The 13,354-nt window shown below is 43.9% G+C and overlaps 1 protein-coding gene and 1 pseudogene across 1 annotated transcript; one reads left to right on the top strand and one right to left on the bottom strand.

The window, feature by feature from the left end:
• Window positions 1-1,321: 1,321 nt before the first annotated feature.
• On the top strand, window positions 1,322-7,682 carry LOC119357081 (eukaryotic initiation factor 4A-III homolog B-like). Its single transcript, XM_037624064.1, has 8 exons — window positions 1,322-1,703; window positions 5,161-5,401; window positions 5,653-5,733; window positions 6,185-6,290; window positions 6,378-6,499; window positions 6,667-6,834; window positions 6,914-7,000; window positions 7,208-7,682. Exons 1-8 carry the CDS (start codon window positions 1,408-1,410, stop codon window positions 7,319-7,321), a joined length of 1,215 nt encoding a protein of 404 aa, XP_037479961.1. The 5' UTR covers window positions 1,322-1,407; the 3' UTR covers window positions 7,322-7,682.
• Window positions 7,683-8,726: 1,044 nt separating this feature from the next.
• On the bottom strand, window positions 8,727-13,097 carry LOC119352361 (annotated as a pseudogene).
• Window positions 13,098-13,354: the final 257 nt, after the last annotated feature.

The following is a 13,354-nucleotide window of genomic DNA, read 5'->3' as shown; positions in this document are numbered from 1 at the left end:
CATCGGGAGTGGTTAGGTCAGGGGCGATTGGGGGGTGGGGATGGGGGTTGCCGCTGCAACGTAGAGATCACGCGTGTGTGGTGGCTTTCCTTTGTTTTCTGAGTAGTGAATCCGCAGCTAGCGCAACAAATTCCAAGTGAGATCAAATCCAGTGCGAGAGCTGAGAGGGGGTGATCTGGGGCTTCACAGTAGCATGAATGTTGTTCTCCAGACGGGTAGTTGTGCTTCATTTGCAGCAGGACTTGAATGTGCCTTTTCTTCAAGTCATGGGCTTAATTTCACCTAACTCGGAGTGGTGTTTCAATGCAGCACGGACCTACTGTTTTTTTTCATCTTTCTAGGATTCCTTTTGTCAAAATGATGTTGCTGGTTACATGCATGGTGTGCTGTATAGTATGATAATATTTCATTAGTAGCCTTGTTTTACCAGCAGTGTTACATTTTGTATGAGAAATGTATGATAACTCCCGGATGTCCCTACACCCTCTGTAATAGAGAAGCAAATAAAGTTACGAATAAGCTCGCTAGATTAGCTAGATTTTCTTCTACTGCTCATTGGTTTGAGGAGCTTATGAATGAAATTGTACATTCCCTCATGAATGATGTATGCATTATATCAGTTGAATAAAGTTCATATGTTTTTCAAAACAAAAAATTACCATGTTCATTTCGATGTAAGATTTATTGCCAATTTTTTTTTTGAGAAATTGATTTATTGCTTGCTCATAGAGCGGAAATGAAGCTCGACAACGACCCATGCATAGCTGGCCAAACGGGTCATGCTAACTAGGCCGGCCCATAACACGCAAGAACGGCACGACCCAGGCACGGCATGGCCAGAGCTAAATGGGCCAGGCCCGGCACGCGGCACGCCATGGGCCATGCCTGGGCCTAGAGGCTAGGCACGCGGGCCGGCACGGCATGACCCGTTTATTTATTTTTTCTAGAAATTGTTTATATATATAAAACCTAAATTACAGCCCGATAGGCCTAAAATACATCCCAACAGGCTAAAAAAACAGGTGGCCCGGCGTGCTAAGCGTGCCACGGGCCGGCCCGTTTAATAATCAGGCCGTGCCTGGGCCAAGGAGCGACGCATGTGGGCCGGCATGGCATGGCCCGGCTATTAAACGTGTCACGGCGGGCCAGGCACGATTAGCACGGGCCGGCCCGTTTGGCCAGGTCTGGGCCCATGGCCGGACCGCATACGGCCCGTGACGCCATTTTCACACAAACCACCCCGGAGTCCGACGAAACTCTTCCCTCCATTCAAACCGACCTCGCATCGCAGTCCAGGCTATAAAACCGAGAAAGCCGGAGCCGCCAGGTACCCAGGCGCAAAAGAGCCATCCTCCTCCTCCTCCGCCGCTCCCCACGTCTCACCCCCAACAGGCTAGGGTTTCTCCAATGGCGGCGGCGGCGGCGGGCTCCTCCAGGCGCGGGCCGATGGACGACGACAAGCTCACCTTCGAGACCTCGGCGGGGGTGGAGTTCGTGGGAAGCTTCGACGCGATGGGCATCCACGAGGACCTGCTCCGCGGCATCTACGGCTACGGCTTCGAGAAGCCCTCCGCCATCCAGCAGCGCGCCGTCGTCCCCATCATCGCCGGCCGCGACGTCATCGCCCAGGCCCAGTCCGGCACCGGCAAGACCTCCATGGTCTCCCTCTCCGTCTGCCAGGTCATCGACACCAACATCCACGAGTAAGCCCATGCCCACCCCCCTCCCTCTGCTACCCTCGCTCTCGCTAGATCCTCAAACTTTCGTCTTGGATTGCCGTCGCCCGATGCCACAACCTGTCTCGTTAGCCTAGATCCGTTCCAGTCGTGTTCTCGATTTTGTGGTGGCATGTGTGATTTTGCAATAGATTTGTGGGTGGAATCTGTTAAAGCATCCGCACGCTAATAAACTGTTAAAATTATATCCACAAACATATTTCTGGAGTAGTTTCTTTATAACTGTTACTAATTACTAAAGGACTGTGCTAACGACCAGTCGACTGGTCGTTAGCGACAGATCCGGACGATTCCACTCTCGATGTGGGAATTGATCCACCGCATCTTCTTTTTTCTTCTAGCGCAATAAAAAGAATTGGCAGAAGTGGGGAATCGAACCCACCACCTCTTGGTAGTCCGCAGTAGTTCACAACCACCAGGTCTAGATTGAGCCAGTGATTAGATTAAGGTTAGATAGTATTTGTACTGCTACTTAGCGTGACCTGGTAACGAATATTTGTTCTTTCTTTCCTTTTATATTTTTATCCTATATAGATGGCCCGGCTGCTCTGTTAATATTTACAACATCATGGTAATTTTAACGTAGTAAAAATTGTTGACATATCATGATAACTTCGTTGTAAAAAGCATGCCAGGGTACAAAAGTTTTTTTTTGCGAGGGTACAAAAGTTATCAACCATTTGGTACGTAACTTATCATGCTTTTTATACATAAGTTATCGGGGAATATTTTAAATATTTTTTCTTGGGTCAAAGATACGGCTGGATGTTGTACAAAATTATTATACTTTGCAGTCTGTAAAAATCATGATATTTACACAAAAGTTATCAAGAGATGTTTTTAAAAACTTTTTTCTAGGTCAACATTATCGTGGTGTTTGTACATAAGTTATCATGACAGCGGTACATAAATTATCATACTATTTACATAGTAATTATCAGGGTATGTTTCAAGCACCCCTCGCGTTGAAATATTACCATCATATTTGTATCTAAATTATCAGGGCTGCAGTGCATAAATTATCATGTCATTTACACAACAATTATCGGAGTAATGTTTTCCAAATAGAAAATTTTCAAAGTCAAAGTTATCAGCTATGTTGTGTGTATATTATCATGTTATTTGCACAGAAATTACCGGCGTATGATTTCCAGCAACTTTTATCCTAGGGTTAAAGGAGTTACCACGGTGTTCTTACGTGGGTTATCAGCTCTGTTGTGTGTATACTATCATCCTATTTACACAGAATTTATCAGGGGTTGTTTTTCAATATTTTTTCTCGGGTCAAATGGTTACCAGAGTGTTTGTACGTGAGTTATCAACTTTGTTGTGTCTATATTATCATGTTATTTACATACAAGTTACCGGACTAGATTATTTAACATTTTTTCGGGTCAAAATTACCAATGGTATTTGTATGTAAATTATCAGATCTACGATGCATAATCATGCTATTTACCCATAAGTTATCACGGTCTTTGCATCATAATTTACTAGGTCCGCATGCGTCAAATACCATGCTATTTACACACAAGTTTCCGGTTTTGTCGGCTGAGAGAAACGGATCGAGTTGTTTTTCCTTTCCACTCATTTAATAAGGTATAAAAAACATGTAATCTGCATAGAAAACAAGAAGAGAGAGTTAGCTCAGTTGGTAGCGTGCTATGGCCTCAACCAACAGGTTCTAGGTTTGATTCTTGCTAGCGCCCTTTTTTTCTTTTTCACGTGCGAGACTGAAAAAAAAAACAGATCGAGCGATTGTTGCGCGGGAGACTGGAAAAAAAATTGTATCGAGCGGCTGTTGCGCGGGATGAGCGGATCGAGCGGTCGCCAGATTGTACGTGCCTGTTGCAAACCACCAGCCGACTGGTGGTTAGATTTCTTGATTACTAAATCATACTAGTATCTTTGTATTTTTAGTTCTGTTAAACTATAAAATTCAGATCTCCCGGTACTGTTCTTACACTTTGCTTTACACTTGGATAGTATTGTTATTAACTAGTGTCAAAAAGTGTCTTACATCATGGGATGGAGGGAGTAGTGTACTTGTTAGAACGTATTTTGCTAAGATCAAAGCTGACAGTAATGTTCTTACACCCTGGTTTACACTTGGTTATCACAGTAATGTGGAGCAGTTTATTTTGTATTTTTTGTTATGCTAAATTTTAATTTTCAAAGACCACCAGCACTGTTATTACTGGTCTGTTATTACAACCTAGCTTTATTTTCAAAGCTGCACTGTGGTTCACTTGGATTTTATTGTTATCACAACCTAGCTTTGTTGTATTTTTAGTTCTTTGTAACTGTAATTTTCAAACATTCCATTACCGTTCTTAGACTGTGGTTTACACTTTGGTGTTACTTGTTGCAACTTAGCTTGCATGTAATTTTAGTCATTCCTAACTGTAAATTTCATACAACTTAGTGCTCCATCTACACTTGGTTTATAAGATTTTTACTGCTTTCTTTTGTTCTATCTGTCCCTCTTAAACCATGTAAGCTTTGAATGCCAAATTTATGTTGTACCTGCAGTTTGGGTAACTGCTATTTCAGTTGATTTTACTGTAGTTTCAATAAAACTGACTGCTCCATTTGTAATTTTTTTTTTGCCTTCTTCCTCACTGTAAGACTCGCTGCAGTTAGATTGTGTATTTGTTCTTCCTAGGTTAAAAATGCAAATGCTCCTGTATTTGGGTCAATTTCAGGCTGTATGAATCAACTTAGTCAATCTGTTGAAACCACATCATCTCCCCCCTTGCAACTTCGTTTTTTTTTGTTTGTCACTGTAGAACTGCTGAAAATTCCTACATTTTCATCATTTGTTTGTAGTAATTTGATGGAAAAGTGCATCAGAGCTTGCTACTGTTAGACAACATAGTGTCCTGTGTATATGCCTTCAAACATATGTTTGTAGGAATTTCTTTTTCTTTAGAACTGTAATTGCTTGTTTATTACTCTGTAACTTTTACATTTCCTACCATCAGTGATTCTTTCAACATGAAAGAAGATGCAGAGGAATTGTTTGTTTTTCAGGAAAGTTGAAGGGTGGCTAACTCCAGGTGGATGTTTTCTTTCAGGTAACTCTCCTAACTTGTGTTGTTTTGTCCTGATGTAATAGCTTCAATTTTGTTTGTCTCCGCAATCAATTCCTTTGATTTGCTTTTCTGATGTCGCTACTTTTCTTAAGGATGTGCATATCTCTTGGCATAGCTTTGGGCTTTCCTTGTTTTATGGGCGAACATTGTGGTTCCCCATCTGTGCTAGCGCCACCACATATTTATTTTCTTATGCTTTTACCAGTGTGTTACTGTGCGATTCACCATTGTTTACCTCTGTGGGGCACTAGCTTTGATAATGTATAATATAGCACTTGCTCAGAAAGTGAAAGCTCAACTTAATATTGGGTACAACTTTGATTCTGCAGGGTGCAAGCATTGATACTGTCACCAACTAGGGAACTTGCCACGCAAACAGAGAGGGTGATGCAAGCTGTTGGGAACTACATGAGTGTCTCTGTGCATGCCTGTGTCGGTGGCAAAAGTATCGGCGAGGATATTAGGAAGCTTGAGGCTGGAGTGCATGTTGTTTCAGGAACCCCGGGCAGAGTATGTGATATGATCAAGAGAAGGACCTTGCGCACAAGAGCCATCAAGCTCCTGGTCCTGGTTAGTTTGCCGTTGCCATACTGCATTTTTTTTTGTTTTCTCCAAGTTCTACAAGTAGTAACATTCTGAAGGGGAGCCTTGGCGCAGTGGTAAAGCTGCTGCCTTGTGACCATGAGGTCATGGGTTCTAGTCCTGGAAACAGCCTCTTACAGAAATGTAGGGAAAGGCTGCGTACTATAGACCCAAAGTGGTCGGACCCTTCCCTGGACCCTGCGCAAGCGGGAGCTACATGCACCAGGTTGCCCTTTTAGGATGAAGCCGATGAGATGTTGACCAGAGGTTTTAAGGATCAGATCTATGATGTCTACAGATACCTCCCCCCAGAACTTCAGGTCGGTCATTGAAATTAAACCTTTCTCAAACTACTCTTTTGTGTAGTTTATCAGTCGTCTTGTCATCGTGCTGATGCTTTTTACTACAGATTTCAAGTTGTCACCTGCTCATATGTTTATCTCTTTCACCTTTCTGACTTATCAGTCTGTCTTGCACCTTTTACTATAATCATCTGCCAGTAGCTAGCCATGAATGGTTTGTTTTTAACTATGGGGACAGATTTGTGTGCTCCTCAGTTTATTGTTCCTTTCTGTTATTCTTTGTTTTTTTTCAGCATGTTATTGGTTGAGCATTTGTAACATTCTCTAAGCAGGGAACTGTTAATGGGAAAAGCGGGCATTTTAGAGTTAAAACTTAACATGAGCACTAAGCCTCATGGCTAGAAATAAAGACATCTCCCTGGCAGAGATCTCATACTTTTCTAATTGTGTATTTTCGAACCATCTGCAGGTTGTCTTGATCTCTGCAACTCTGCCCCATGACATCTTGGAGATAACTAGCAAGTTCATGACTGATCCAGTCAGGATCCTTGTAAAGCGTGATGAGTTGACCCTAAGAGGTAAATGTCACCACTTGTTTTGCTTTAGTGCATTTTGTCCTACTTAGCACTTACATTTTCTTACATTTTTCATATCATGTTTGTAGGGCATCAAACAATTCTTTGTTGCTGTTGAGAAGGAGGAATGGAGGTTTGATACGCTGTGCGATCTTTATGATACACTGACCATCACCCAGGCTGTCATTTTCTGCAATACCAAGAGAAAGGTAATGTATAGCTCAGTTGATTGCTGTTGGTTGCACTATTAAACTGCAGCGATGTGCTTCTTTGACTCAAAAGTGTATGAAATATTGTCCAGATTTGTTAACCATGTCCAGTTGACATAATTGATGGTTCACAGCTTGCTAAACGATAGTTGTTCCCTTTTGGCCAGGTGGATTGGCTTACTGAAAGGATGCGCACCAACAACTTTACCGTATCAGCTATGCATGGTGACATGCCTCAAAAGGAAAGGGATGCGATTATGAGTGAGTTCAGGAGTGGCACGACCCATGTTCTGATCACAACAGATGTTTGGGCTCGAGGGCTGGATGTTCAGCAGGCAAGTCTTGGTACCCTTAAGCATGCTGTTGCATGATTCTTATTTTGGTTACTGACTGAATGTATTTGCCTTTGTTCAGGTCTCTCTTGTCATTAATTATGATCTCCCGAATAATCGTGAGCTTTACATCCATCGCATCGGTCGCTCTGGGCGTTTTGGGCGCAAGGTAAAGTTACACACCCACCCCTCCTGCGAAACTCAAGTCACCCCTCTTATGGGACTGCCTAGGATTGTTTTTGTTTAAACTCTATGAAAAGTCAATATGTAGCGTGTGACTCGCTCATCTGAAACAAATGTTTGCTCTCTGCATCCCAAATATTTGCACAATTAATACTCTTGTTGCTTGACCTATATGAAAAAAAATTATGTGCAGGGTGTGGCGATCAACTTTGTGCGCAAGGACGACATCCGCATCCTGAGGGACATTGAGCAGTACTACAGCACGCAGATCGACGAGATGCCGATGAATGTCGCCGATCTGATCTGAGCTCTGGACCGGAGCGGTCTCTCCCTCTCTGGCTCTGCGTGTGGGATTTGGTTGATGTTTGGTCATGACGACAGTATTGCGGTTTCCTTTGTTGCTTTTCGGCGGGTATGAACAAACATGAAGTGTTCATATTCTTTCTTGGAGAACCAGCTCTGGCCAACGTGGCAGGCACTCTGCTCACTGAACTTGTTATTTTAATTAGTTTTTGGAATAATGCTTAGTTCTATCTATATTATGTTTTGGTGTTTTTGTTATAATGCCACGACCCTATAACTTGATTGGGTTGCCACTTGTATTTTTTTTTCTTTTGTTGTGTATATTTTCAAGAAATGCAAGTTGCAACGTGCCAGGCAGTTAATTACGAGAAAAGAAAATATATGTAGGTCGTGTCGTGATGAGCCCCGACCATTTAGCTTGCGTTTCATCAGAAAATATATTCATGGTGCACTTGTCCATTATAAGGAGAAACAGATCCAGAATACTCAAGCGGCAAGCTTGACATCCACAAACTATAGGATAAGTGGCAGACAAAATTGAGCACCCCCTATACAAGTTGGTACTCTATTGGAAGGAAAAGCCAGAAAGCAAAGAGGTTTGGTTTATCTATGGTGGAAGGTTACATTTTCCAGTCGGAACGACGGAGCTCTAAAATTTGTTGTATGTGTATAGGGAGGGGAAATTAGTGATGCACTTTAGATGTTGAAGTTCTCATCTGTGATAAACGACGAGATGAAAACAAAGCACCACAAAACATCTCTTTCTTTGAAACAATTTTCATTTGTGATGCTTTGTTTCAGGATTTATGTAGAAGTTTGGGCGGCAGGTCAACTAGATCGTGGCTTACATGGCTAGCCCGACGGCAAAGTATTCTAAGTTAGGTAGAAAACTTACATATATGTTAATGTTTAGAACTTCAGTTTATTTTCTGCCTGTTTCTCAGTGTGCTGAGTTTACTCCTGTTTGCGTCTGAAAAAAGAGTTTAATTATGTTTAACCATTTTTTTGCTAGGAGTAATTTTGATTTTTATTCCTTTCTAGCCAACGTCTGAGGCCACATAACAAGAAGCATAATTGTTCCACTACATATATCATGTTGATTTGATTCGGGGATTATGACTCTTTGCTGGGGAACTGCACGGCACTATGTTTTGAGTACATAGTATTAGGATTGAAGTCTGCATGATCCTACATATTGTTAATGATAAGCTGACCTGAAGTACATGTTCCTTCTTCTTTTTTCCTTCGTACAGATCGGTATATTTTAGCTTGATATACTATTACGTTAGGAATCTAGAATTGTTCCATTTTTTTCCTTCTGAATCTAGGTCCAAGGAGGTACAACGGCTGTTTTTTTTCTCCCTTTTGGTTGTGCCCTTGTTACTGTTTCTAAATACTAGTGTCTTAAGAGCAGTTATTTATTTACATTGCTGGTAATAAAGCTGAGCATTACCATGCTTCAGGGTTGCTTCCAGAGATGACTAAAGATGCTGTATGTACATTGCTATGCATGTCAGCAAACCTGTTCCCCATCACATTGATGGTTTATACTTTATACCCATGTTCTGCCTCTCCTTTTAATTTATACGTATTTAAGGCCCTGTTCGGCAATCCATCGCCTCCCAGAATCTGCGGAGTGGCTGCGCTTGGTGATCTCCGACGACATGAAGCTCGGCATGGTCTCCTCCTCCCAGTACCGAGAATCATCACGGCTCGTCCCCGCAAAACCATCATCAACGTCGTCGTCCAGTAACGCCCCCTCCGGCGGCCACACAAACGCGGGCTTCACCAGCGGCACGTCCGGCAGCGGCGCCGTCTTCGCGACAACCTGCAGCACGTTGGCCAGGGTCGGCCGGTCCGATGGGTTCGGGTTGCTGCATGACAGGCCAAGGAGCAGCAGCCGGGCGGCATCGTCGGCGTCCAACCCCGCGTCCAGCAGCCTCCCCTCTTGATGGAGCCACCAAACCCAATCGACCAGCAGCGGGAACTCGTCGTCCGCTTTGCCGAGGGACCTCCTGCCGGTGACGACCTCGAGGACCAGCACCCCGAACGCGTAGACGTCGGTCTGCCGGGTGGCCTTGTGGCTGACGGGGTACTCCGGCGCGATGAAGCCCCAGGTGCCCGCGACGCCGATGTCGGTGAAGGAGTTCTTGTCTAAGCCGACGACCCGCGCGAGGCCGAAGTCGCCGAGGCGGCCGCGGAAGGCCGGGTCGAGCATGATGTTGCTGGCCTTGATGTCGCGGTGGAGCACCGTGCGCTCGTACTCGTGGTGGACATAGTGCAAACCAGCGGCGACGTCCTTCACAATGTCGTAGCGTCTCCCCCAGGGCAGAACTGGCTGTTGGTGGCCACGGTGCTGCTGCTTTTCGTGGAACAGGTGCTTGTCTACGCTGCCATTGGGCATGTACTCGTAGATCAGTAGCAGCTCTCCATTCTCGTAAGACCAACCTGAAATTTGCTACGTCATAACTCATATACAGTACTCTTATATACAAGATTTTAAAAACGGTAATGCTAAAATCTGATTCAGATTTTTAAGCATGACAAATCAAACATTTTTAATGGCAATTTTATGTTGGTGCGAGGATGGAGAATTTAGTTTGCAAGCATGGCAATTTTCTGGCAAAACAATGAACTGAAAGGGATTTGTCATGCTTGCCATCCTCGACAAATATAAATTGTCATAAAAACGTTCAATTTGCCATGATAAAAAAATCTAACGTCAGATTTATAGTTGAGTACTTAAAAAAAAATACTACAAGTATGGCCACAGATGTGAAGTTAGGGGCATTGTGACAAAAGAAGTGGAGCAAGCAGTGGCACTAATATATGAAGTTAAGGGATAAAATATGACAATTTTTGTAAATAGAGTAACATGAAAATATTACGAACAAGAAATCTGGTTATGCTATTTTCATCATATATACCACAGTTCAAATTAGATAAAATTATACTATCTTTGTTCCATTTTACTTGACGTTTTTAACCTTGTCAAATATTCAGGTTGCTAATCTGGACCACTAATTTTTACGTCAGTGCATCAAGGCACGCATAGTATAGTTGTACAAACATAATATTAACAAAATATAAAAAAGTAGTATGAAATTTCAAAGTAGATGATGGCCAAAACTATACATAATAATACTTGTTGACATTGGATCCTAACTAAAAGAAATTGTTTTGATTTATAAGATCAATTAATAAATTATTAATTGGAAGGGAACGATAATTTCATGACATCGTTTCACAATTTCTGTGTATATATGCATCAAATGTAATGCTCAGCGAAGTTTGCTAGAGCCAGTGCCAAAGTGTAAAACATCATATATTTAGAAAGGAGGAAGTAACTTCTATGTATCAATCAAATTAAATAGATTTAAACCTGCTTGCAATTGAAGTTCAAATGGAATCTAAATTTGCAACCAAAAATAGATCGACGCTAAGTTTGCCGTGAAAAGGCATAGTGCATAGTCTATTTAACGCATTACTTTCTTTGCTGAAATCTATGTTCACGTACATAGTCAATTTACAACAAAAAAGGTTCCAAGACAAGCAGTTCGCCACCAGATTAAAAAACAGGAATTAAAAAAAATCATTTACAGAGTGATCTTGGGCAGCTGGGCTTCCGTCTGCTGCCGTCATCAACCAAGCCACCAAGGAATAGAGATTGTTAAGGCCTTATTTGGTTTACAAGAATTTTGTAGGAATTCTATAAGATAGAATTTCTGTAAGAAATTTCTTCTTTAGAGACCTTTATTTTACAGGAATAATATCTTGTTAGTCTCTCCGATGCAGACCAGAGCAGTTCAAGTCGCTTGTTGGTCTTACCGTGCAAATTCTTGATGAAATTAAAGATTGGAGCGTGCCGCTGTAGGTGTGGAGGATTAGATCGTTTTGTGCTCTTTGTGTGATGCGAGTGTATCCACATTTGATGTTCGCATCGAATGTTGGACTCTTATAATCTATTTGCTCCCTTCTATAAAGATACGGTACGTCTTTGTCATACTCTCGGGAAAAAAACTCTCTCCGATGCATATTAATTGTTGCTGATTTAGTAGAAAACTGTATTAAACCAGCGACAGTTGGAGGAGGGAGTACTATACATGGGAATGGTTCCTATCCTTCATATTTGAAAAGAAGCTCGGACTCAATGGGAAAACACTTACCATACACACTATGAACTAGTAAACGACTTCTCTTTCTTATACATATTTATATGATTTGAGATACATGTCATCTTACTTGCTATAGCTTTTCTATTCGACCATATTTCTATCTTATGAAGCAAAGGAGGAGGAGGAGGACTAAGTTTGTAAAGACGGTTCAAAGTTCCAAAGACATACTAGTCAGAGTCAACATTGGTAGTGTCTAATAAGATGTAGACATGCATGGACCAAGTAATGACATACCAAGAAGAGGGACAATGTTCTTGTGACGGAGCCGGTGGATGATGTCGACCTCGGCGAGGAAGTCCTCGTAGCCACGGTCATCTTTCCGGGTGAACTTCTTCACAGCCACATCGACTCGCCCTTCGCCGCGCTTCCCTGACCGTAGCGTTCCCTTGTACACGGCGCCGAAACCGCCTCTCCCCAACTTCATCATCTCATGGAAGTTGTGGGTCGCCTTCCTGATGGTGGCGTGCTTGAACTCCCTGGGCACCCGGGAGCTGTCTCAGCACCTCTGAGAGCTTGAGCCTCGTCCTGAGAGCCTTGTACCTCGACGAGAAGTAGCAGGCCGCCACGAAAACGATGGCCATGATAACGGCTATAGGAAGCACCACCGTCAGCAGTATGGCCAAGAATTCTCTTCGCAGTTCACGACCATGGTTGGGTTCAGGGAGCATGGGTGGTTCCGGGAGTATGATGGGTTCCGGCGGGAGCTTCTCCATGGTGATGTTCCAGCTATAGACCACCGCCTGACAAGTGGGCAAGAATCTGCTCTTTGAGGCGAATAAACCGAAGTAACCCGAAGCGCCTTGGGGCATGTGAAGCGTGGGTTCCTCAGGTTTGGGCTTGCCGCCCTCGACCACATACACCGATAGGTTGTGAGCGGCGGCGTTGTAATCGACCCAGACGGTGTAGATCGCCATGGACGTCGTGTTCAGCTCCGGCTCGATGGAAACGTACATGCTGGTGGTACCTTGAGAATAGTAGTACTCTGCTTGACTGACCTCGACGGCGACGCGGCGGCCGTCGGGGAATGTGGTCCTAGACCTGGCCAAGGATGCGTATGTGGCTCTGTGGAAGCCATCCAAAATGGGAGGCAGTATCCCTAACATAAGGCCGCCGTCGCCTTCGCGTGATGTGTTGGCGCTCATGGTGAATGTGGCGTTGAAGGACGCCTCAAGCTTTGGCTCGTCGTACCTCCACGGCCATTGCCACTTAAAGTTGATGTCGGATGGTTCACCGACCGGCTGCCACAGAATGACTTCCACCGGGAGGATGGCACATCCGGCCCGCCTCTTGGGGTCAGGTGGGTAATAGACGGGCGGCTGGTAGACGTCGTCGGTGGTGAGGTGGAGGGCGCCGTCTATGACTCCTGCGTCCCAGGAGCTCTGCAGAACTCCAATAATGGGCAGGTCGAGCTGGAAAATGCAGACGTCGCCGCCCTTCACATCGGAGTAAGAGTGGTGCTGCGGTGCAGGGGCTCAAGACTGTCACCAATACAAGGATGCAGCGCAACAGACCTGGCAACGGCAGACTTACTGCAAGCTTCAGGTCCCGCCGGTGCCAGGGAAGAAGGACCATCATCGTCGCTCACTTCCACGTTTTCCTCTTCTAAACTGCTCTTCTCCTAGGTGTTTCTTCTCTCCTGGTCTGGTCTATCTATATGCATGATGGGAGTGAATTGAGTCCAGGAGCTTCAACTGTAGTAGCACGGCGTGGGAACGTATGTGGACCGCTGAGACTAGCGATAAAATGACACGTACGTGTGTCATGTTAGTGGTCAAGAAAACGCGTCAACAAGTCAAGTCCAGGACTGATTCTATTTATCTTCCTAGAGCATCTATAGCCGGAGACCTCAAACCCTTCTCACA

Source organism: Triticum dicoccoides, chromosome 2A, assembly GCF_002162155.2.
Source record: "Triticum dicoccoides isolate Atlit2015 ecotype Zavitan chromosome 2A, WEW_v2.0, whole genome shotgun sequence".
Lineage (NCBI taxonomy): Eukaryota > Viridiplantae > Streptophyta > Magnoliopsida > Poales > Poaceae > Triticum > Triticum dicoccoides.
This window is presented reverse-complemented; position numbering and strand designations above follow the sequence as displayed.